Consider the following 25,811-nt stretch of genomic DNA (forward strand, 5'->3'; position numbering starts at 1 on the left):
GATTTATCCTCGAGTTTTTTTTCTTCCACCATCAAGAAATACAGTAAATTAGAATCCATTGTTAACAGTGAATTCATAATAACTTATTTAATGAACTAGTTAATCTGGAGGGATTTATTACATATAAATGAATAGAAGTAGAGCAACTTCAATACGAAGAATGTCTGGATGTTCACAAAACCCATGAAAATAGACAATGGTCCCTAGGCCCATCTCGAGTGTTGCACAGATCAACGAGTCATCCTAGGCTACTAAATGTCTCGATCTCACAGAATCTGTCAAGATCCTCGACAACGTCTCCCTGCTATGGCCTAGGGGCATTTCTTTCTCACAGTTCTCATCAATGTTATTACATTCACATTCACCCAACATCTGTGTGACCCCCATGAATAACCATTCCTTTTTTACCCCCGTCTACAGTCGTTTAGCTATTTCTAGCTTGGTAGATCAGTCTTCCGTACCAAATGCATGAGAACATCAGAACTCCAAAACAACATTTGATTAGAAATGTGTTTGTGGTCACAACCGGCTGTGATCGGGACAATTGACCTAGCGTCATCTGAGTAGGTGAGGGTTTGGCTGGGGGGGGCTATACTTGGCTCATAGCGCTCTAGCGACGGGCCGGGCGCCTGCAGGCTGACCTCGGTCATCAGTTGAACAATGTTTCCTCCGACACATTGGTGCAGCTGGCTTCCGGGTTAAGCAGGCAGTACATTAGTGTCTAGTTTGAGAATCAGATGCCTCACAAGTCCTCAACTGGCAGCTTCATTAAACAGTACCCGCAAAACACCAGTCTCAACGTCAACAGTGAAGAGGCGACTCTGGGATGCTGGCCTTCTAGGCAGAGTTTCTCTGTCCCGTCCGTGTCTGTGTTAATCTTTTATTTTTATTGGCCGGGCTGAGATATGGCTTTTTCTTTGCAACTCTGCCTAGAAGGCCAGCATCCCGGAGTCGCCTTTTCACTGTTGACGTTGAGACTGGTATTTTGCGGGTACTATTTAATGAAGCTGGGTGTAGTAAGTTATAACACGCTTTGGTGATTACATTTCACTTCCTTAAGTTAAACTATATTTTGTTAAAATGAAACAATAAAAAAAAATTGGAGTTACAATTCATGTAAGTAAATCTGTCAATTGAAATAAATTCATTTGGCACTAATCTATGGATTCCACGACTGGGAATACAGATATTCATCTGTTGGTCATAGATACTATACCTTAAAAAAAAGGTGGATCAGAAAACCAGTCAGTATCTGGTGTGACCACCATTTGCCTCATGCAGCGCAACATCTCCTTTTGCTTAGAGTTGATAAGGCTGTTGATTGTGACCTGTGGAATGTTGTCCCACTCCTCTTCAATGGCAAAGTGGCTGGGTATTGGCGGGAACTGGAACACGCTCTCGTACACGGCAATCCAGAGCATCCCAAACATGCTCAATGGGTGACATGTCTGGTGAGTATTCAGGCCATGGAAGAACTGGGAAATGTTCAGCTTCCAGGAATTGCGTACAGGTCCTTGTGATGTGGTGCCGTGCATTATCATGCTGAAATATGAGGTGATGGCGGCAGATGAATTGCACGACAATGGGCCTCAGGATCTCATCACAGTATCTCTGCATTAAAATTGCCATTGCTCATGAAATCAACACTTTTACATTTTGCTTTTATATTTTTGTAAAGTATACATTTACTTTAGGGCCTCAACCCATTGCATGACCACCAAACTACAGTACGCCTAAACCACCCCCAGTCACTACAGGCACCCTAAAGGTCATACTAAAATGTTTCACATATTAAAAGGGCTATATGTTATTTCCTTTGAACAAGTGTCCACACATGCTTTTCTCCCCCCTACTCTCGCCACCTCTTGGAGACCGCTATTGCGCCTCGAGTTCATCATAGACCTACTTTCTGCAAACTTCTCCCTCCACTCAGCGGATCCATAATTCATTCCCATGTTCGCTTACTTTCTCCCTTCCCGCACTTGATCAATAAAACATATACGTGCGCTCGCGGTCATCCTCTTTCACCTCTCCACTCCCTCGTTTTCTCGTCTCTGAAGCCGCTGACAGTTAATGAAACATTAAAGACGGAGAGCTGACTCGGGAGTGCAAACATGACAATGGTTGAACTGGAGATATTTCACAGTCTGCTTGTATCTACGAAGATGATTGGCCTGGGAGTACATCCGCTGTATGGTCCTGGAGACTGAGGTCATCTAGTAAAGTTGCTTTCCCAATCTTTTGTCAGTGTTCGTTAATTACAACCACTTCATTTGTAAAAAGGTGTCTAAAGGTAGTATAGCCCTAAGCTACATGGCGCACAGCTCTGTTCCTTGATTGCTGCATGCAGATTTCCATCATTTGTTTTTTATAGGGACTGATTTATACATTGGAAACAGTGGTGCACACTCTCCGACCAATCACAATACAGTACCAATTAAGTACCAGATAGAAACTAAAATCACGATTTTGGAAACTAGACATATGTTATGTAGAACAAACATGCCTCTGACATGTAGAACGAGGAATCATGTCGGCTCTATTCGTGGCATTTCTATCGACAACGTTTGGCAATTGTACATGGTGCAGCCCTTGAGGATTTAAGGGTCTGAGTTGTGCACCCCTGCTATAGAATAATGACATTTCCAAATTAAGGCTTTAACCAGCAGAATATCTTATTGTCAAAATGTATATAAAATGTATATATTGCCATGGCTGAACTTCTGTAGTAAAATCCAGAGTGAAGTCTCAAAAGGTATATGGCAAGGTAAGCGAGATAAAATGTAAGGATTATTTAGGTCTGTAATAAAGCCATTTTGTGGGGAAAAACTCATTCTGATTGGCTATGCCCTACCAGGCCCAGCCATGTGAATGCCATAGATTAAGGCCTAATGAATTGATTTAAATTGACTGATTTCCTTCTAAGAACTGTAACTCAGTAAAATCTTTGAAATTGTTGCATGTTTACATTTGTGTTCACTATATAAATCTCAACACATACAGTGCCTTCTGAAAGTATTCATACCACTTGTCTTATTCCACATTTTGTTGTTACAGCCTGAAATCAAAATAGATTTCTCTCCCATCTACACACAATAACACAAAATGACAAAGCGAAAATGTGTTTTGACATTTTTGTAAATTTCTTGAAAATGAAATGCAGAAATATCTAATTTACATAAGTATTCACACCACTGGGTCAATACATGTTAGAATCACCTTTAGCAGCGATTACGGCTGTCTTTCTGGATATGTCTCTAAGAGATTTGCACACCTGTATTGTACAAAATTGACACATTATTTTTTAAATTCTTTAAGCTCTGTCAAGTTGGTAATCGTCATTGCTAGACAGACATTTTTAAGTCTTTCCATAGATTTTCAAGCCGATTTAAACTGTATCTAGGCCACTAAGGAACAGGTTGTCTTGGTAACCAACTCCAGTGTATATATGGCCTTGTTATTGTCCTGCTGAAAGATGAATTTGTCTCCTAGTGTCTGTTGGAAAGCAGACTGAACCAGATTTTCCTCTAGGATTTTGCCTGTGCTTAGCTCTATTTTATTTATTTTTATCAACAAACAAAAAAACATACCCATAACATGATGGCGCCACCACCATGCTTTAAAATATGAAGAGTGGTGCTCAGTGATGTGTTGTGTTGGCTTTGCCCCAATTTTTTTGTACTTTAGTGCCTTGTTGCATGTTTTGGAATATTTGTATTCTTTCACTTATCTTAGCATTGTTGTTGATCCATCCTCAGTTTTCTCCTATCGCAGCCATTAAACTCTGTAACCGTTTTAAAATCACCATTGACCTCATGGTGAAATCCCTGAGCGGTTTCCTTCCTCTCCGGCAACTGAGTCAATAAGGACGCCTGTATCTTTGTAGTCCCCCATATTATTTTTTGTATATATACAGTATCAGTCAAAAGTTTGGACACCTACTCATTCAAGGGTTTTTCTTTATTTGTACTATTTTCTACATTGTAGAATAATAGTGAAGACATCAAAACTATGAAATAACACATAAGGAATCATCTAGTAACCAAAAAGGTGTTAAACAAATCAAAATATATTTTATATTTGAGATTCTTCAAAGTAGCCACCCTTTGCTTTGATGACAGCTTTGCACACTCTTGGCATTCTCTCAACCAGCATATTCTGCGGTCCAACTCATCCTAAACCATCTCAATTGGGTTGAGGTCAGGTGATTTTGGAGGCCAGGTCATCTGATGCAGCACTCTATCACTCTCCTTCTTGGTCAAATAGCCCTTACAAATCTGGAGGTGTGTTGGGTCATTGTCCTGTTGAAAAACAAATGATAGTCCCAGTAAGCGCAAACCAGATGGGATGATGTATCGCTGCAGAATGCTGTGGTAGCCATGCTTGTTAAGTGTGCCTTGAATTCTAAATAAATCACAGACAGTGTCACCAGCAAAGCACCCCCACACCATCACACCTCCATGCTTCACGGTGGGAGCCACACATGCAGAGATCATCCGTTCACCTACTCTGCATCTCACAAAGACACAGCTGGTGAAACAAAAATCTCAAATTTTAACTCATCACCCCAAAGGACAGATTTACACCGGTCTAATGTCCATTGCTCGTGTTTCTTGGCCCAAGCAAGTCTCTTCTTATTATTGGTGTCTTTTAGTAGTGGTTTCTTTGCAGTAATTCGACCATGAAGGCCTGATTCATGCATTCTCCTCTGAACAGTTGATGTTGAGATGTGTCTGTTACTTGAACTCTGTGAAGCATTTATTTGGGCTGCAATTTCTGAGGCTGTTAACTCTAAGGACTCTAAGGAACTTAGAGTTATCCTCTGCAGCAGAGGTAACTCTGGGACTTCCTTTCCTGTGGCAGTCCTCATGAGAGCCAGCTTCATCATAGCGCTTGGTGGTTTTTGCGACTGCACTTGAATAAACTTTCAAAGTTCTTGAAATTTTCCGCATTGACTGACCTTGATGTCTTAAGGTAATGATGGACTGTCGTTTCCCTTTGCTTTTTTGAGCTGTTCTTGCCATAATATGGACTTGGTCTTTTATCAAATAGGGCTATCTTCTGTATATCCCCCTACCTTGTCACAACACAACTGATTGGCTCAAACGCATTAAGGAAATAAATTCCACTATTTAACTTTTAACAAGGCACACCTGTTAATTGAAATGCATTCCAGGTGACTACCTCATGAAGCTGGTTGAGAGAATGCCAAGAGTGTGCAAAGCTGTCATCAAGGCAAAGGGTGGCTACTTTGAAGAATCTCAAATATAAAATGTATTTTGATTTGTTTAAAACTTTTTTGGTTACTACATGATTCCATATGTGTTATTTCATAGTGTTGATGTCTTCACTATTATTCTACAATGTAGAAAATAGTAAAAATAAAACCTTGAATGACTAGGTGTGTCCAAACTTTTGACGGTTACTGTATATAGTGACTGAAGAAAGTATTTACACCCCTTTTACTAATAAGTCAAGGGATATGAACACATTCTGAAGACACTGTATATACTGTTTTACTTTCTTTGCTTTCAGGCCCACAGGGAAGGGGTGTTAAAATTATAATAATCAAAAGCTGTTCACAACAAACATTTGTTTTTCACCTAGGAGAATATAGGGACTTTAGGTTTAATAAAAATCTACTTACAGTTGATATGCCAGCTTGTGAGGATTAAAATAGCCCACAGAATGCTGCTATTGTAACACATACAGTTGAAGTCGGAAGTTTACATACACCTTAGCCAAATACATTTAAACTCAGTTTTTCACAATTCCTGACATTCAATCCTAGTAAAAATTCCGTCTTAGGTCAGTTAGGATCACCACTTTATTTTAAGAATGTGAAATGTCAGAATAATAGTAGAGAGAATGATTTATTTCAGCTTTTCTTTCTCTCATCACATTCCCAGTGTGTCAGAAGTTTACATACTTACTGAGTGTATTTAGTAGCATTGCCTTTAAATTGTTTAACTTGGGTCAAACGTTTCGAGTAGCCTTCCTCCTGACAGAGCTGGTGTAACTGAGTCAGGTTTGCAGGCCTCCTTTCTCGCACACGCTTTTTCAGTTCTGCCCACAAATGTTCTATAGGATTCAGGTCAGGGCTTTGTGATGGCCACTCCAATACCTTGACTTTGTTGTCCTTAAGCCATTTTGCCACAACTTGGGAAGTATGCTTGGGGTCATTGTCCATTTGGAAGACCCATTTGCGACCAAGCTTTAACTTCCTGACTGATGTCTTGAGATGTTGCTTCAGTATATCCACATAATTTTCCTACCTCGTGATGCCATCTATTTTGTGAAGTGCACCAGTCCCTCCTGCAGCAAAGCACCCCCACAACATGATGCTGCCACCCCCCTTGTTCACAGTTGGGATGGTGTTCTTCGGCTTGCAAGCCTCCCCCTTTTTCCTCCAAACATAACGATGGTCATTATGGCCAAACAGTTGTATTTTTGTTCCATCAGACCAGAGGACATTTCTCCAAAAAGTATGATCAGTTGCAAACTGTAGTCTGGCTTTTTTATGGCAGTTTTGGAGTAGTGGCTTCTTCCTTGCTGAGCGGCCTTTCAGGTTATGTCGATATATCATTATGGATAGTTTGATGTTGGGGGGGGGGGGGGTCAAAAATCTTGTACACAAAGCTGAAAAAACCCTACATCAAATAGATTAGATAGATCATAATCAAACTCTAAAATTATGGGTGTCATTGAGGATGTTTAAAAAGAAACTTGATACAAGCGTGGTAAATTCTGAAAATATGCCTATTATAAAGTGAGGTCCAAAAGCATTTGAAATGATAGAATTTATCGATATCGAGTGAACCGTTTAGAAATTACAGCACTTTTTTACATAGTCGTCGTTCCCCCATTTTAGGCAACCCAAAGTATTTGGAGAAATTCACTTATGTGTATTAAAGTAGTCAAACGTTTAGTATTTTGTCCCATAGTCCTTGCACGCAATGACTACATACATCATGCTTGTGACTCTACAAACTTGTTTGATGCTTTTGCAGTTTGTTTTGGTTGTGTTTCAGATTATTTTCTGCTACCATGATTACGGATAAACAAGAACTGTGAATATTTGTATTTATTAGCGATCCCCATTATCTGCTACTCTTCCTGGGGTCCAAACACATTAAGGCACTTACATCACACATAAAACAAAAGATAAAAACAGTACATCACATAACATTATTACGCCACTAAATATCTACAATACAAAATGTATAATACCACCATACAACAATATTACAATGTACGTGTGTGTAGAGTGGGTGTGCTAGCTTGTGTGTGCGTATTGTATGCGTGTGTCTATTCTTGTGTGTGTGCATCTCTTCACAAAAAAAATTGGATTCTACTTCTTGCATCAGTTATCTGATGTGGAATAGAGTTCCATATAGCCATGGCTCTATGTAGTCTGTTCTTGACTTCGGGATTGTGGTATGCATGAGTGTCCGAGCGGTGTGCTAGTAGTTTAAACAGATACCTCGGTGCATTCAGCTTGTCAACACTTCTTACAAAAACAAGTAGTGATGAAGTCAATCTCTCCTCCACTTTGAGCAATGAGAGATTGACATGCTTATCATTAATGTCAGCTCTGTGTACATTTAAGGGCCAGCCGTGCTGACCTGTTCTGAACCAATTGTAATTTTCCCGAGGTCCCTCTTTGTGGCACCTGATTACACGACTGAACAGTAGTCCAGGTGCGACAAAACTAGGGCCTATAGAACCTGCTTTGTTGTTAGTGTTGTTAAGAAGGCAGAGCAACATTTTATTATGGACAGACTTCTCCCCATCTTAGCTACTGTTGTATCAACATGTTTTGACCATGACAGTTTACAATCCAGCGTTACTCCAAGCAGTTTAGTCACCTCAACTTGCTCAATTTCCATAGTATTTATTACAAGATTTCGTTGAGGTTTAGGGAATAATTTGTCCCAAAAACAATACTTTAGTTTGAAATATTTAGGACTAACTTATTCCTTGCCACCGATTCTGAAACTAACTGCAGCTCTTCACTCGCTGTAGTAGCTGACTTGTATAGTGTTGAGTCATTAGTAAAGATTGAAACAAGTAAGGGGCCTAGACAGCTGCTCTGGGGAATTCCTGATTGTACCCGGATTATGTTGGGGAGGCTTTCATTAAAGAACACCCTCTGTGTTCTGTTAGACAGGTAACTCTTTATCCATAATATAGCAGTGGGTAGGCCTCCCGAGTGGCACAAGGCACTGCATTACAGTGTTGAGGCGTCACTACAGCCTGATCCCAGGCTGTGTCACAGCCAGCCATGACCGGGAGTACCATAGGGTGGCGCACATTTGGCCCAGTGTCGTCTGGGTTAGAGGAGGGTCTGGCCGGTGGCTTTCCTTGGCTCATCGCATTCTAGCGTCTCTTTGTGGCCTGCAAGCTGACCTCAGTCGTCAGTTGAACAGTGTTTTCTTCGACACATTGGTGCAGCTGGCTTCCAGGTTAAGCGAGCAGATGTTAAGAAGCAGCGCAGCTTGGCGGGTCATGTTTCGGAGGACGCAACCTTCGCCTCTCCCGGGCCCGTTGGGGAGTTGCAGCGATGAGACAAGATTGGATCGCAATTGGATATCATGAAATTGTGGAGAAAAAGGTGGTCAAATTTCAACAACCCCCCCCCCCCCCCCAAAAAAAAATGTACAAAATAATTGCAGGTGGTGTAAAGCAATAACACATACATTTTTCCAGCAGCAGACTATGATCGATAATGTCAAAAGCTGCACTGAAGTCTAACAGCTCCCACAATCTTTGTATCATCAATTTCTTTCAGCCAATCATCAGTCATTTGTGTAAGTGCCGTTCTTGTTGAATGTCCTTCCCTATAAGCGTGCTGAAAGTCTGTTGTCAATTTCTTTACAGTAAAATAGCATTGTATCTGTTCAAACACCATTTTTTCCAAAAGTTTACTCAGTGTTGGTAACAGGCTGATTGGTCAGCTATTTGAGCCAGTAAAGGGGGCTTTACTATTCTTGGATGGCGGAATTACTTTTTCTTCCTTCCAGGCCTGAGGGCACACTTCCTAGTAGGCTTAGATTGAAGATTTGGCAAATAGTAATGGCAACATCATCCACTATTATCCTCAGTAATTTTCCATCCAAGTTGTCAGACCCCAGTGGCTTGTTATTGTTAATAGACAATATTTTCACATTTTCCACACTCGCTTTACGTAATTCAAAATGACAATGGTTGTCTTTCATAATTTGATCAGTTATACTTGGATGTGTAGTGTCAGCGTTTGTTTTCTAATCTCGCCAATGCAAAAATCATTAAAGTAATTGGCAATATCATTATATATAGGTTTTGTGATGAATGAGCCATCTTATTCAATGAATGATGGAGCTGAGTTTTGTCTTTTTTGATTTCTTTTTGTTTCATAATATCATTTCTTCATTTTATTCAGTTTAGTCACGTGATACTCAATTTGCAGTACATTTGTCAATCGGTTGTGCAGCCAAACTTATTTGCCATTTCTTCTGCCTCATCCCTCTGAACCATACAATTATTCCTCATCAATCCACGGGGGTTTAACAGTTTTTACAGTCATTTTCTTTATGGGTGCGTGCTTATTAGTAACTGGAATAAGCAATTTCATGAATGTGTCAAGAGCAGCATCTGGTTGCTCCTCATTTCACACCACAGAACTTTGATTTCCCTAGATATGGTTGCTAGATTGTGGTCAATACATCTGATGGATTTGGATACTGCTTTAAAGCAAATTCCTGCAGCATTAGTAAAGATGTGCTAAATACATGTTGATTGCATTCCTTTGCTGTTTGTAACTTCACTGGTTATATTGACTGATAACCTGAACCAGTTTGAAGGTTTTTATTGAGTGAGCTTGATGAAAGCCAGTCAATATTTAAAATCACCCAGAAAATATACACTATATATACAAAAGTATGTGGACACCCCTTCAAATCAGTGGATTCAGCCATTTCAGCCACACCCATTGCTGACAGGTGTATCAAATTGACACAGCCATGCAATCTCCATAGACAAACATTGGCAGTGGAATGGCCTTACTGAAGAGATCAGTGACTTTCAACGTGGCACCGTCATAGGATGCCACCTTTTATGAAGTCAGTTCATAAAATGTCTGCCCTGCTAGAGCTTCTCCGGTCAACTATAAGTGTTGTTATTGTGAAGTGGAAACGTCTAGGAGCAACAACGGCTCAGCCGCAAGGTGGTAGGCCCCGTTATGTGAGCTTGTGTGACCACCGAGTGCTGAAGTGCGTAAAAATTGTCTGTCCTCAGTTGCAACACTCACCTCTGGAAGCAACGTCAGCACAAGAACTGTTCGTCGGTAGCTTCATGAAATGGGATTCCATGGCCAAGCAGCCGCACACAAGCCTAACATCACCATGCGCAATGCCAAGCGTCGGCTGGAGTCTTGTAAAGCTCGCCGCCATTGGACTCTGGAGCAGTGGAAACGCATTCTCTGGAGTGACGAATCTGGTTTTGGCGGATGCCAGAAAATCGCTACCTGCCAGATTGTGCCAACTGTAAAGTTTGGTGGAGGAGGAATAATGGTTTGGGCTAGGCCCCTTAGTTCCTGTGAAGGGAAATCTTAATGCTATAGCATTCAATGACATTCTAGACTATTCTGTGCTTTCAACGTTTGGGAAAGCCCTTTCCTGTTTCAGCATGACAATGCCCCTATGCACGAAGCGAGGTCCATACAGAAATGGTTTGTCAAGATCGGTGTGGAAGAATTTCACTGGCCTGCAGAGCCCTGACCTCAACCGCATCGAACACCTTCGGGATGAATTGGAACGCCGACTCCGAGTCAGGCCTAATCGCCCAACATCAGTGCCCGACCTCACTAATGCTCGAGGCTGAATGGAAGCAAGACCCCGCATCAAATGTACAAAAAGTGCTGTAATTTCTACGTTTTAGTCATTTAGCAGATGCGTTTATCCAGAGCGATTTATAGGAGCAATTCAGGTTAAGTACTTTGCTCAAGGGCACGTCAACAGACGTCGTTTCGGGTGATTCGAACATTTCAGTTACTGACCCAACGCTCTTAACCATTGCCACCCGATATGGATGAAAATACCCTCAAATTAAAGATGACAGTATGCACTTTAACCTCATAGTCGCTATCATTTCAAAGCCAAAGGGCTGCAATACCTCAATCAAAATGGATCAGTTCCGATTGCTTTCATCGGATGATAGACGCAACAAGGATAGGATCACCCACTCCGCATGTAACATGTAAAGCATGCTCGTCATCAAAACGAAGCACTGACAGACAAGGGAGAACCTGCCTAGAGAGAAAATAAATGAGGGATGCTGTTTGATTTAACAAGAGGTTTGGTCCTGGCAGAGGATGTTACGGATGTTCTGGTGTACAGCTGACATCGGCAGATAATGCCTCTCCGGGGTTTCCTAAGAGCCTGTGTAACTACATATACACTTAAGTGCCTCTGTTCAGCTACAGCGGACATGTGGTCCAGTTTCCTCTCGTGTCGGCAGTAGTGCGTCTCTGCTCTATGGCATCAGTTGGTTGCTGGCAGTCTGGCACCACCATCTTTCTAGATGTAATTCCGGCAAGGGTCTAGCCTGCATCAGGGACCGTATGTAATCAAGCGTCGGAGTGCTGATTTAGGATCCGTTTTTCCTTTTAGACCACATCAAAAATAGATGAGCCAAAATGCTATATGAATACGAGCCAAGTGCTAGTGCTATTCAATTCCAGCCTTCTCCCTGGCAGTTAATTAATCATTGGATTGACCAGTTACCACCTGGTAGCCCAGAAACTCTGTAGATAACCGTCATGTAATAATTATAGCTAAGTACTTATCTCATTGACTGAGCACAGCTCATTCTGGTTCCTTTGGAACCCCGAGGTCTCTTGCACACTGTCACAATATGCACCATGACTAACTACTTCTACTCTGACTTTGCTAATACATCTTTCACCCTTTTCTTATGCCTTGTGACATACTTAGTCAAAACAGAGTTAAGAGAAGAATTCAACTATAGGAGACAATGCAACAACAACAAAAAGTTCATATAGTGCATTGTGGTGATAATTTAGCACAAATGACCATTACTGCACTCAGTGACATCGTTTAAGTCACGCAGTGATGCAGATGCTCTAATCCAGAGCTATTTACAATAGTGAGTGCATACATATTCGATAATAGAATATATGTCATTGTTGGTTGGCATGTGCGCTTCTATGAATTGCTTTTGAAATTATACTGTGGTGTAGGACTTTGGACACGCTTTGAAACCGACTTAAGTTAATGCTCAGAAGTGAAAATGAAATGAATATCGTCATTCTGTGGAAAGATCGGAGACCTGAACTCAAGAGGTACACAGTACTAAAGCAACCTTTATTAAAATAAACATGGAGAAACGCCAATGACAAAATAGCGAAGAAGGTATCGTTATCCTACTTTTGTGGATCCCTGTCAAATCCATGAGCCATCTTTCCTCGTACTGCAGTGATTTGGCCGCCACACCCCCCCTCCCTCTCCTCCATAACTTATTGCCTTCTAACCAGTCCCTTTGCTTGTCATCGTTATGGTCGACAGGCCATTTTGTTTATCCAAGCATCTGTGAAGTATTTGTGATTTTAAAAAAACATTGTCAATTAATTTGAAGTCCGGAGGACGGTCATGCAAACACCTTTATATTTATTTATAAGTATTTACAGAGCCCTAGCCACCCCTCCTCCCGGTTCCCTCCCTCCACCCCCCTCCGTAATGGCCGGAGTCTGAGTGGGAGGGGCTAGTGGATCCTTGTCAGCTCCTCCACAATCTTTATGACCTCGTCCACGGTGGCCTCGCGCTTCATGCCGCTGCCGTCGTCAATCTGAAATGCAGAAGAGGGTGTTATGTCGGCTCACTGTCCCAGTAGTTTGCATTAACCCGCACGGCTATGGGACACATGCATCTAAGTGATACCTTTATCAAGCGTCACTGCAGTCCAAGAAGTGTGAGCGAGCGAGCTCGTGTGTGAGAGAGAGAGTGTGTGAAAGAGTGTGTATGCGTGTCCGAACCTGTAGCGTGCTGACCACCTCCTGCATCTTGGCGCGGCCCAGGTCCAGGAAGCTCTCGATGAGGTCCCCGTCGATGAAGCCCGTGGCCTGCTCAGTCTTACGCTCCGTATGGAAGGACCTCCAGGTGCCAGAGTCAAGGAAGACAAATAACACACCCCCCTACAGCAAAGCCACTCCTCTTACTAGGAACTCTGTCCTTTTGAGTACCATAACCTGCATTTTTGGGGGTTTGAGTACTCATAGAATGTTCACTCTAAAATATGAGCACCTGTACGGAATAATTTAAATGAGTAGCAGCCCCTAAAATGTGAACTGCACCTTTTTCAAAGGAAAGTACAGTGTAAGTGATTTTAGACCACTATAAGATTCTCTCAAACGTGTGATTCTTAGGGCTGGCACAATTACTGTATAACCGTGAAACTGACAGTTATGGATGAAGACTGTCTTGAAAATAAAACAAGTCATAAGAACGAACAGCTGACTGAAGACGGGACAGCCGGGAATTTGTGCGGTTGAGTCCGTTTCTGTGGTAACATGGACTCCAAACATGATGGAACTTTGTTGATCCTTGCTGAAACAAGCAAGTGTTGTAGCAAACAAGTATTTGGTTGCCTAGGCAACAGCCCCTCCCTGCAACAGCAGCAGGACAGAAATAGTGAACAGAAGTCAATATAACGGGCTTGGAAGCTCTAACCCTTGCAATTTGACTGGTAAAATGATGGGTACACGCAATGGCTGCCTGGTATTTTTTTCTTTTCTTTTTGAGCTTAGAGCACCTGGTATTCCCAGGCGGTCTCCCATCCAAGTACAAACCAGGCCTGACCCTGCTTAGCTACTGAGATCAGGTGTGTTCGGGGTGGTATGGCCAAAGCATTTATTGTTTTTACTCCATTTTCGCTCCGAATTACAGCCTTTGGCTCATTGCTGCAACTCCCAAATGAGCTCGGGAGAGGCGAAGGTTGAGTCAAGCATCTTCCAAAACATGACCTACCTGGCCGCACCACACCTTATCACACTGACCTGAAGTCAGCTGCACCAATGTTTCGGAGGAACACCGTTTGACTGAAGTCGGCTTGCAGGTGCTCGGCCCTGCCACAAGGAGTCACTAGAGTGCGATGAGCCAACAAAGGCCCTCCGGCAAAACCTTCCCCTACCCCGGACAGCTTTGAGTCAATTGCGCACTGCCCTATGGGGCTCCCGGTCACGGGATCGAACCCCCGGCTGTATTGGCACCTCAGCACTGCAATGCAGTGCTTTTGACCGCTGCGCCACTCACTGGTATTGTGATGCAATCATTTCCATGGTAATGTAGAATGTTGATTCAAATGATGTTAACTGATGTGGCTCATGGAATAAAATGTCATTTTTGTAATGTCAGCTGAGTTTAAAATCAACAAATCACAGCACATATTGATGGCTACACTTCCTGCTTTGCGCCTCACAATGGCCACCAGTCCACCCATTATGCTATCATTGACTTGAATTGGGACGCCCGTTCTATTTTTATGGCAGCACATGCAGTCAGGAGCGAAGGAGTGGCTATTCAAATGGTTATTACAGTGACAGCGGTCATTTGGCTGGCCAATTACCGTTATCCAAAATTCCAAGGCCGTCAACCCTATTGTTACTTCCCCGTATCACATACACACGGCTACTTGTCAACTTCAGGCCGTCGCTTCATTCACGCATGACACGGTAAAACACGGGGCCTTGTAATTCATTCATTCACGGGCTCGGCATGTTATGACAACCATTACCATAATGACAGCGAACGTCAAGGTTGGTGGTACCAAGTTCTGCCACCCATGACAGTACTGCTCACCGGTTCTGAAAAGGCACTTTCAATGTGATACACAGGGGCAGGGTCCACACACACACCACGAGGAAAGGATATAAGCTGTGCTCGATCTTGCCCACGCTCTTGATGACCTTGTTGAGTCGGTTCTGCAGGTCCAGCAGCAGGCTGTACCAGCCCTCGGACAGAGAGGTCACAAGACCTAGAGAGATAAGACAGGTGGCTTGTCATTTATGGGAGAAAATAAAAGGAGAACCGAAATAGATGTGTGCAGATCCGTACGCTCGTGGTGCTCGCCACTCATGCCTAGTGAAAGAGAAAAGATGGAAGATGAGAGGGAATTTGAGTCTGGGTTGTCTGACTGAGGGAAAGTGACATTTTTTTCTCTCTCCAATTTGTGCCTACTGAACATGTTGTCGTCCACGAACACAAATGTGTTGTGCAGCTTTTTGCGGGGGAATAGTCATTGCAGAACTTCAGTGAACACTCCAATCATCATTCCCCTTTCTTTAATATCACAGCTATGAAAGAAATTGAGAAAGTAGATTGACTTTGATTTTGGAAGTCACTTGGAAATGACTAAGAGATGCGCCCCCTCTCCACTGCTTCCCACCTCTCATCCTTAAGATGGGTGCTGACGTAGTTGAGGAAAATCTGTAGAGCAGACCACTTCACTATAACAGTACATAGCCTGAAATGGGCATCAGTACCGGTTCAGTAGGCACCAGGAAAACAACATTTTGAAACCCAAGTGCTGCTACAGAAACATGTCCAATAAGAACACAGATGTCTCTCTCGCGGTCTCAAAATGTTTCGTGCTAATGCATGCTCTACGACCCTGGGGTATATTCATTACGGCAAACTAACAAACCATAGCTAAATGTTTTGCAATGGGAAAAAAAACAAGTGTTTCTTATTGTACAAATTCAGGTTAGGCCCTCCCGGTTTCATCCCGTTTGCTTTCTAGTGAATATACCCCTAGCATGTGGCACTGGGGGGGGGGGGGCATTACCGATCATGCCGTTGACGGTGCCGAAGAGCACGGAGCCCTGCGTGGGGGTGGAGCTCTCGCCCAGGTTCTGCAGCACCAGCGACCCATGGGAGAAGACATTGACAAACTCCCCCAGGTGGAACACGCCCACCTCCTGCAGATGTTGTCGCTCCTCGTCTGTCGTGGCCGCGCTGCCAAAGGGAGAGAGAGCGCAACTTCTATTTTGGTCCTAATTATTTCATGCGTTGGCAATGTGTACCCATTCATTTCATTCTAAACGAAGCTGTGAGTGAGTGAGTGAGTGAGTGAGTGAGTGTGTCCCATTTATTTATACATTTCTGCTTTGGCAATGTGTACCCATTTATTTCATACCAATAAAGTAGCAGTGAATTTATTATAATTGAGAGAAAGTGATGAGAGAAAGAGATAAAGCGAACGATAGAGGCAGAAAAATATAGATGGGGAAAAGCAATAGCAACAGATGTAGATGAGCGGCAATGAGTAAGAAAAATAACGAGCGCGTGAGGGAAGAGGTAGTAAGAAATAAGATGGTGACAAACAGAATGCAAATGTGACGACAAAGCGAAACAGCACAGGAGGAAGAACGAGGGAGAGGAGACAGAAACGGTGGCGTCAACAAACACGTGAGGGAAAGATAAAGGTCAATGGAATTCAGTGATCATGGATGATTAACATGACGGCTTATGGATGATGGCGGTGAGAGTGTGAGGACATGTCTAGGCCGGGCTCCATCTCAATGTCTTTTTGCGATTCTATGCATGCTACTTATTTGCCTCCTAAACCGTATTAGAGGTCTCTTCCTTCTGAGGTGAGAGGATTCCAGAAAGAGGTCAAGACTCCACCTCACCTGTCTTTTTGACACACAAAGAGGTTGAAGGCATTCTCCGCCCCCAGGAAGTTGTCATCGTCCAGGATCTCCACAGCACTCATCCAGTTGGGATTGAAGTCACGGGCGATCTGAGAAGAGTGACAGGTGAAAAGCAGGCGTATCACCAGTGCCTCAATTCAATAAACTTTATTCATCCAAGAGGTGCAATTATTGATAACAAACAATGGTTCCAACTCATCACTCAAGTTCTTATTCATTGCAAGTGTTTGGTGTTGAATCCTCCTTAATAAAGCCCATGAGAAATGAGGGCGACAAAATAAAAGCATTCAAATCTATATTTTGGAGAATGCTGTATTCCAAGGGGGAAAAAACCTGTATATGAGCAAAATCAAACAAATCGTCATTTAGACCTTATAAAGCCTGTCCCCAGTCTGTGTTCCAATTCTCTCTTAGGATCATTCCTTACCTCCTCAAAGTTGCCCTCCATGGGTTTATAGGCCAGCAGCAGCACAGACCTCATCAGGTCTCCCACCAGGATGAAGTCTCCTTTGGTCTTTAGGTAGAGTGCCATGATGTTGTTGTAGTGGTTACACTCTGTCCTCAGCTCCTTCTCAGCGGTCCACTCGTACAGACGCACCTGGGGCGGGCGCACATTGATGATGCGTTGATATTGACATGCACAATTGTCGAGGAGTAGAGTGTGGACGCCGCAGTGCAGTTTCGGAGTAACAAGGACTCGAAAGCACCAAGGTTGTTTTTGTAGGAGACATGTATATCATACAATTACAAGAAATACCCCCTTCAACGTTCCTTTAGATTCCAACGTTCCATTGGAATGAATACTACTGGATGGACTTATATTATCCCTAACACCCTTTCTGTATGGTTGTGGGTCCCATAACTACAGTTTCACTGTGGCAGCCATTACGGGTCAGTACGGTCCATTGTAGAGGAAACACTGAATTTGACAAGGCAGCGACACCAAAGTGTTTCCAACTCATTTTAACGTCAGGATTGAGAAATAAAACTTAAACCGCGGAATGTCTCCTTAAATTTTTTTTTTTTTGGCCAAGTACCATGGGGCGAATCCAAACTTTCACTTAAATCAAATATTCACTTAGTGACGCATCAATGGCAATGAGAGACGCCGTGAAAGTTTTAATTTAAGTGGACGTAAACATTTCCCCTCCATGTGAGTATCTACAACTGCAGCCTGTAAAATAGGAGCTGGCCTTAAAAACATCTACTTTCAAAACCATCAAAGGTGAAATGCTCACTGTGCTGTTGATGCTGGCCAGCAGTTTGCCATTGAACTCCACCATGGAGTAGACGGCTCCCTTCACCTCCTTCTCTGCAACCGTCTGCAGCTTACCTGCACAGAAGAAGGAGAAATAACAGTCTGGGTCAGGGCTGGTGTCACAGTAGCCTGAAATCCAAACTGATATGTTTTGTTTAACCATTTGTTTCACTGTGAAAGAACGGTGAAACTGAGCATAAATGGTTTGGATTCCAGGCAATTCTTTTAAACAAATGGTGAAAAGCAGCACATCGGTTTGGTTTTCAGGCTCTTCTGACACAGTATTTCACAGCATCTGTTCACTCGGAGTGATTCGTCTTCATGACTGAGATGATTAGCGATAGGAAGGTGCTATCAGGCACCATCAAGGGGAGGAAGAGGCATGGAACGAGTGAGGAAAAGGTGAGAGAACGAGTGAGGAAAAGACGAGGGGGAGAAAGACACTGTAGAAGAAAGTGTGAGAGGGCGAGCAAAAAAAACATGAGGGGGTGAGAGAGAATAACAGGAGAAGAATGATGGGAACGAGAGAGCGAGAACAATGAGAATGGAAGAAAGAAAAAGGTTAGCCCTCACCGTCAGTGTAGTGGAAGACGATGATGCGGCCTTGCTTGGGCTCCGCCTCCTCTGGGTAGACCATCGCTGTGCCAACGATAAAGTAGACCGAGAGGTCCCTGCCCAGGCGGCAGGACACCATGCTAAGGGCGTACTCACTCTGGAGGAACTGGTGGGCGTGGAGCACTGGGAGGACGAACACACGTGAAAAATCACGCTATTGAGGACAAATCGCCACAAAAAGGCGAGAATTTTGTGTGCTCCTCAAGAGTACAATCACCAGCTTATCCATCACCAGCATAGCTACCAGTAACAGATCACATTAACTCACTTCAAATGTTCTCTTTAATCAAGACGTTTTAAGGGGGGAACTTACCTTCGAAGGTGTGTTGGTCGACCACCAGGAGGCTGTGCACCTCCACCTCCTCCCCGAAGGAGGTCTCGTGTGGGGAGGTGCTGCTGGGGAACAGCTTACTGGAGCTCACACTGCTAGACAGAGCCTGGGGAGAGGTAGGGAAGAGAGGAGATATGAAAGGTAGAGAAAGTGGGAAAATATGAAAACCCAGACTATGCACACCCACAAGGCTAGGGGAAAAAGGGAGTAGGTTCTTCCTCACCTACAAGTTCTTGTAAATAATGTCTCTTTTCTTATTTTTTGTGCAATAAACCTAGACTAAACTAAATCATCTGGACACATTGTCAGCCAAGCGATGTGCACCACTACCATTCAAGGCATTTCCCCCCCCCAAAAAAACATAATTGCACTAAAACGTCTAAATAAAATACAGTAACTCTGAATGCTGATGCTTCAGTTCATATAGAGCGAAGTTAACAGATATATCCGGACTGTTCTTCTACAAAACACGCAGTTGCACTTAAGTCACGATGCATCATGAAAACACCGTTGAATACGGGAAACAAGGCTCATGTCCCATATTCAAAAGGTCTTAATCCTTGATCAGCACTCCAACTCTGAGATTATTTATGACTACAGGCCCAGAACAGGAGATCTTGGCAGTGGTACACTGAAATACCAGATGGTGTGCAGCTACCTGAGTGCTAGCGCTGGGGCGCACTGCTGCCGTGGTCCCGCTGGCATCCTGCATCTCCACGCGGCTGGATAGCACCCCAAAACACTGAGATACTTCCTGGTAACAGATCCTCCTGAGAGGGATAGAGCGAGAATAAAATGGAGAGATAGAAGGGGGGAGTGAGTGAGTGACAGAGCGAAAGGAAAGAGTAAAAAGAAACTGAAGTAAATATTTCACTCTCGATTTACCTGAAGGTAAATCCATCGGATAGATATACAGTGGGGGGGAAAGTATTTGATCCCCTGATGATTTTGTACGTTTGCCCACCGACAAAAGAAAGGATCAGTCTATAATTTTAATGGTAGGTTTATTTGAACAGTGAGAGACAGAATAACAACCAACAAATCCAGAAAAACACATGTCAAAAATGTTATAAATTGATTTGCATTTTAAATGAGGGAAATAAGTATTTGACCCCCTCTCAATCAGAAAGATTTCTGGCTCACAGGTATCTTTTATACAGGTAACGAGCTGAGATTAGGAGCACACTCTTAAAGGGAATGCTCCTAACCTGTCCACAGAAGACACCTGTCCACAGAAGCAATCAATCAATCAGATTCCAAACTCTCCACCATGGCCAAGACCAAAGAGCTCTCCAAGGATGTCAGGGACAAGATTGTAGACCTACACAAGGCTGGAATGGACTACAAGACCATCACCAAGCAGCTTGGTGAGAAGGTGACAACATTTGGTGCGATTATTCGCAAATGGAAGAAACACAAAAACTGTCAATCTCTGCTAATATCCCTCGGCCTGGGGCTCCATGCAAGGTCTCACCTCGTGGAGTTGCAATGATCATGAGAACGGTGAGGAATCAGCCCAGAACTACACGGGAGGATCTTGTCAATGATCTCAAGGCAGCTGGGACCATAGTCACCAAGAAAACAATTGGTAACACACTACGCCGTGAAGGACTGAAATCCTGCAGCGCCCGCAAGGTCCCCCTGCTCAAGAATACATATACATGCCCGTCTGAAGTTTGCCAATGAACATCTGAATGATTCAGAGGACAACTGGGTGAAAGTGTTGTGGTCAGATGAAACCAAAATGGAGCTCTTTGGCATCAACTCAACTCGCCGTGTTTGGAGGAGGAGGAATGCTGCCTATGACCCCAAGAACACCATCTCCACCATCAAACATGGAGGTGGAAACATTATGCTTTGGGGGTGTTTTTCTGCTAAGGGGACAGGACAACTTCACCGCATCAAAGGGAGGATGGAAGGGGCCATGTACCGTCAAATCTTGGGTGAGAACCTCCTTCCCTCAGCCAGGGCATTGAAGATGGGTCATGGATGGGTATTCCAGCATGACAATGACCCAAAACACACGGCCAAGGCAACAAAGGAGTGGCTCAAGGAGAAGCACATTAAGGTCCTGGAGTGGCCTAGCCAGTCTCCAGACCGTAATCCCATAGAAAATCTGTGGAGGGAGCTGAAGGTTCGAGTTGCCAAACGTCAGCCTCGAAACCTTAATGACTTGGAGAAGATCTGCAAAGAGGAGTGGGACAAAATCCCTCCTGAGATGTGTGCAAACCTGGTGGCCAACTACAAGAAACGTCTGACCTCTGTGATTGCCAACACGGGTTTTGCCACCAAGTACTAAGTCATGTTTTGCAGAGGGGTCAAATACTTATTTCCCTCATTAAAATGCAAATCATTTTATAACATTTTTGACATGCATTTTTCTGGATTTTGTTGTTGTTATTCTGTCTCTCACTGTTCAAATAAACCTACCATTAAAATGATAGACTGATCATTTCTTTGTAAGTGGGCAAACGTACAAAATCAGCAGGGGATCAAATACTTTTTCCCCCACTGTACTTCTACTCTAACTATTTCTACTGGTGTTGCTCCCTCTTACCTGGGAGACTCGTAGAGGGGAACCGTGCGAATGTGGAGCTTCTGGATCTCGTCGATGGTCCCGATGGTGAGAGTGCTGTTGTTGGCCAGAGCCAGACTGTCAAAGACACAGAAGCGCAGGTTACAACCACACACACCGACGACAGATAAGTTACATATTTATTTCTAGCTTTGCAATCACTCCTGTTCTTTCTTTAGAGTCGTTGAATGAGAAAAATAATCAACGCACGACTCCGTCTCCTCTCCACCACGTGCACTGGTCTGAAAACACAGGACAGGTGACAGGGGAAAAAAGGGTTCCGTTTAAACCTGTTGAATTCGTCCCACATCAGTCCAAATGGAGAAGATGTGCTAAGGATGCCGCTTTGGACTACTGAGACGCGCGTGACTGACTGACCTGTCGGGGTAGCCCTCGGAGTTGAGCGGACACATGTAGTTGACCTCCTTGAGGTTGACATTGGAGAAGACCAGCTTGTGGTTGGAGGAGTAGATGACGGTGGGCCGGTCGGAGCAGGCAAACACGTTGGAGGTGGACAGGGAGCGGAAGGTCCTCAGCACCGTGGGCTGGGTGCCCAGAGTCACCTTCTTCCGCTCGCTCAGCACGCCTGTTGGCAACACAACAGGGTCGATGCCAACAGTTTAACAATGTTTGCAAACCTGCCAGGGTTAAGTGCACTTTCAATTCAGTCTATTCAGGAGATAAGTGGGAATTCCAATCCAAAACCCTTTCCATGTTCAATATACACCGAGTGTCAATAACATTGGGAACATCTGATCTTTCCATGACATACACAGACCAGGTGAATCTCTTATTGATGTCACATGTTAAATCCACTTTAATCAGCGCACATCAAAGGGATTGTGTATTTGTCCCATTCAGAAGGTGGAGTGAACATGAGCCAGCATCCCTGCGGAACGCTTGACACCTTGTCGAGTCCATGCACCCACCAATTGAGGCTGTTCTGAGGGCAAAAGCGGGTGCAACTCAATATTAGGAAGGTGTTCCTAATGTTTTGTACACTCATTGTATTTCAAATTTCGAGTTTGACATTTTTAATACATTTTCAGAATTCTGAAACAGAATCGAACTGCAGCTGTGAAGACACAATGAACAGGCCCTTATTTGACATATCTTAACCTAATTTGTTCTTTCAATGAATTAGATGATGGTGCAGTTAACTGTCTGGATTTCTTATTACAATTTGACTCTTTGACAATTTGACTCAAAAGGCAACAGCAGTATGTGTTTCTCCAGCAGTCTGACCTGAGGTCAGGTCCAGGCCGAAGTAGAAGAGCGCTCCGTCTCCCAGGGCACACAGCAGGTAGTAGCTGGCCTCGAATGTCGTCATCAGGATGGAGCGAGGGATAATTTCTGCACACACACACACACACACACACACACACACACACACACACAATTGTGTCAAATGTGTGAAAAGCTTCAGAATAGCAGCAGAATTCCACTGTCAATTCCAAACAACTATTATTCATCCTCCGAGAACAAATAAGAAGGCATTGACAGCTAGGTCCCACAATAACATCTTCCACATGGTTGTGCAACATTGCAAATGGATCTAGGACGTGTGGATCCAGCAATAGAGTGCTTCTGTCCCTTAGGATTCCCTCCCCCTTTCATGGCCAAGTTACACAGGCTTTGAATAGGAGGGGTTTATAAACACATCCAAAAATAATAACAGAAGGACAAAGAGAATGTCCAATACAGAGAAAAAAAAAAAAAAGAGAACGTGTGGCCAATTCTTTGCTGATCCCAATCATGATATCTTTATAAAAAAATGTTGATATTTGAGAAGCTTTATTAAAAGACCATGTTCGGGAGCAACAAAACAGGGATGGGCATTTGAAAGAACGTCTGGGTTCGAGTACTCTGGAAAATCATGTTGCATACTGGCATGTTAGCGTGAAATGGGGCTGCAATAACAGTTGCTCCAGTTACTGGTTGTTCTGATACTCAACTGAAAACTAAACTAATATTTTCAATGACAGAATCCAAACAACAAACGCATCGTAGCATTAGAAATGTTGTCAGCGCTTGTGAATTGAACCTGCTAAATAGTTGCATTTATTAAAATGTTATCAATTAATAGTTACCAAATACAAAACCTTGAACCGAGTACTCGTACCCATCCCCAGGGGAAATCGACTTTTTCTCAAAGTTACACAGACTTACCTGGCAACACAAAAGGTTCAAATCAGTTGCTCCATCTATCCATCCATTCCTCCCTCACTATCCCTTTAAGTACACTGTTGAATCTCCATCCCCCTCTCACCTCCTCCGAGCATCTCCTTGTGCAGGGCGGTGAAGCAGGGCAGCTTGAGGACCCGGGCCGATATGTCCGTCCACAGGCCCACGGCGCAGAGGGGCGAATCGCCGCCCTCCCCCAGGGGCGTGATGTCTAGGCAGGCCACCTCATGCTCCATCTCCACCGTGCTGAGGGGGGACAGTGAGAAGGGCATGGGATTGGATTCATTTTTGTATTTAATTATTTCAACAACAACAAAAGTGACTATAGCTAATATTTATTTATTTTATTTTTTACTCCAAATATAAAACAACTTACAGACACACACAAACAACGACTACATCTCACCTGGCCAGGCCGACAAGCTCACACCACCCCCATCCCTAATGTCTGCATTAGACACCTTAAATTGTACCAATTTGTTTTCCTCGGTCGCTCATGCAATTTCAATAATAAATCATTGGATTTTTCCATTGTGTTAATGATGCCGGATTGATTATTTTTTTTTAAATCAAGATGAGTGATTAAGAGAAAAAGTCCAACCCATCGGGTATCTCACTACATCCTCATATGGGATTGGATTTTTGAAGTGCTTTTATAGGTGCTCAAAGCACTTTAAGTTGCGTAGCTGAGTTTTACTTAATTGGAAAAAAGGAACGGCTTTTGCTGCAGCTCAGCATCAACAGTGTTGGCTGGACCAGACCACATCAGTAGAGCCTTCCTTGGCCAGCAGTGTAAGACTAGCTCAGGCATGGCGATGGCCTGTAGAGCTGACTCCAACTGGGTTCAATGTGGTGCGTGTGTACAGTGGGGGAAAAAGTATTTGATCCCTTGCTGATTTTGTACGTTTGCCCACTGACAAAGAAAGGATCAGTCTATAATTTTAATGGTAGGTTTATTTGAACAGTGAGAGACAGAATAACCAAAAATATCCAGAAAAACATGTCAGAAATGTTATAAATTGATTTGCAATTTAATGAGGGAAATAAGTATTTGACCCCCTCTCAAATCAGAAAGATTTCTGGCTCCCAGGTGTCTTTTATAAAGGTAACTAGCTGAGATTAGGAGCACACTCTTAAAAGGGAGTGCTCCTAACCGCAGCTTGTTACCTGTAAAAAAGACACCTGTCCACAGAAGCTATCAATCAATCAGATTCCAAACTCTCCACCATGGCCAAGACCAAAGAGCTCTCCAAGGATGTCAGGGACAAGATTATAGACCTACACAAGGCTGGAATGGGCTACAAGACCATCGCCAAGCAGCTTGGTGAGAAGGTGACAACATTTGGTGCGATTATTCGCAAATGGAAGAAACACAAAAGAACTGTCAATCTCCCTCGGCCTGGGGCTCCATGCAAGATCTCACCTCGTGGAGTTGCAATGATCATGAGAACGGTGAGGAATCAGCCCAGAACTACACGGGAGGATCTTGTCAATGATCTCAAGGCAGCTGGGACCATAGTCACCAAGAAAACAATTGTTAACACACTACGCCATGAAGGACTGAAATCCTGCAGCGCCCGCAAGGTCCCCCTGCTCAAGAATACATATACTTGCCCGTCTGAAGTTTGCCAATGAACATCTGAATGATTCAGAGGACAACTGGGTGAAAGTGTTGTGGTTAGATGAGACCAAAATGGAGCTCTTTGACATCAACTCAACTCGCCGTGTTTGGAGGAGGAGGAATGCTGCCTATGACCCCAAGAACACCATCTCCACCGTCAAACATGGAGGTGGAAACATTATGCTTTGGGGGTGTTTTTCTGCTAAGGGGACAGGACAACTTCACCGCATCATTTGACGGGGCCATATACTGTCAAATCTTGGGTGAGAACCTCCTTCCCTTAGCCAGGGCATTGAAAAGGGGTCGTGGATGGGTATTCCAGCATGACAATGACCCAAAACACACTGCCAAGGCAACAAAGGAGTGGCTCAAGAAGAAGCACATTAAGGTCCTGGAGTGGCCTAGCCAGTCTCCAGACCTTAATCCCATAGAAAATCTGTGGAGGGAGCTGAAGATTCGAGTTGCCAAACGTCTGCCTCGAAACCTTAATGACTTGGAGAAGATCTGCAAAGAGGAGTGGGA

General features: G+C 43.6%; 1 protein-coding gene, 1 non-coding gene and 1 pseudogene across 3 annotated transcripts in view; all 3 read right to left on the reverse strand.

Annotated features, from left to right (window-relative positions):
* Nucleotides 1-12,341: 12,341 nt before the first annotated feature.
* Nucleotides 12,342-25,811, reverse strand: part of LOC115202851 (DNA damage-binding protein 1) — a 33,228-nt gene continuing 19,758 nt past the window's right edge. For both annotated transcript variants that reach the window (XM_029766927.1, XM_029766928.1), the window contains exons 13-26: nt 23,754-23,914; nt 22,730-22,837; nt 21,863-22,070; nt 21,467-21,562; nt 19,568-19,679; nt 18,892-19,015; nt 18,537-18,701; nt 17,944-18,038; nt 17,133-17,303; nt 16,685-16,794; nt 15,838-16,007; nt 14,925-15,027; nt 13,031-13,154; nt 12,342-12,843 (exon numbers count right to left, since the gene is read on the reverse strand). In XM_029766927.1, the coding sequence (XP_029622787.1) occupies nt 12,760-12,843; nt 13,031-13,154; nt 14,925-15,027; nt 15,838-16,007; nt 16,685-16,794; nt 17,133-17,303; nt 17,944-18,038; nt 18,537-18,701; nt 18,892-19,015; nt 19,568-19,679; nt 21,467-21,562; nt 21,863-22,070; nt 22,730-22,837; nt 23,754-23,914 (1,831 nt within the window). In that variant the 3' untranslated portion in view covers nt 12,342-12,759. The remainder of the gene's footprint in view (nt 12,844-13,030; nt 13,155-14,924; nt 15,028-15,837; nt 16,008-16,684; nt 16,795-17,132; nt 17,304-17,943; nt 18,039-18,536; nt 18,702-18,891; nt 19,016-19,567; nt 19,680-21,466; nt 21,563-21,862; nt 22,071-22,729; nt 22,838-23,753; nt 23,915-25,811) is intronic.
* LOC115204804 (uncharacterized) lies at nt 13,795-13,902 on the reverse strand (annotated as a pseudogene).
* Nucleotides 17,510-17,644, reverse strand: LOC115204822 (small nucleolar RNA SNORA5). The gene has a single exon (XR_003880490.1). It is a non-coding gene; the product is annotated as a small nucleolar RNA SNORA5 (small nucleolar RNA).

The sequence above is a fragment of the Salmo trutta genome, chromosome 12, assembly GCF_901001165.1.
Source record: "Salmo trutta chromosome 12, fSalTru1.1, whole genome shotgun sequence".
NCBI classification, from domain to species: Eukaryota; Metazoa; Chordata; class Actinopteri; order Salmoniformes; family Salmonidae; genus Salmo; species Salmo trutta.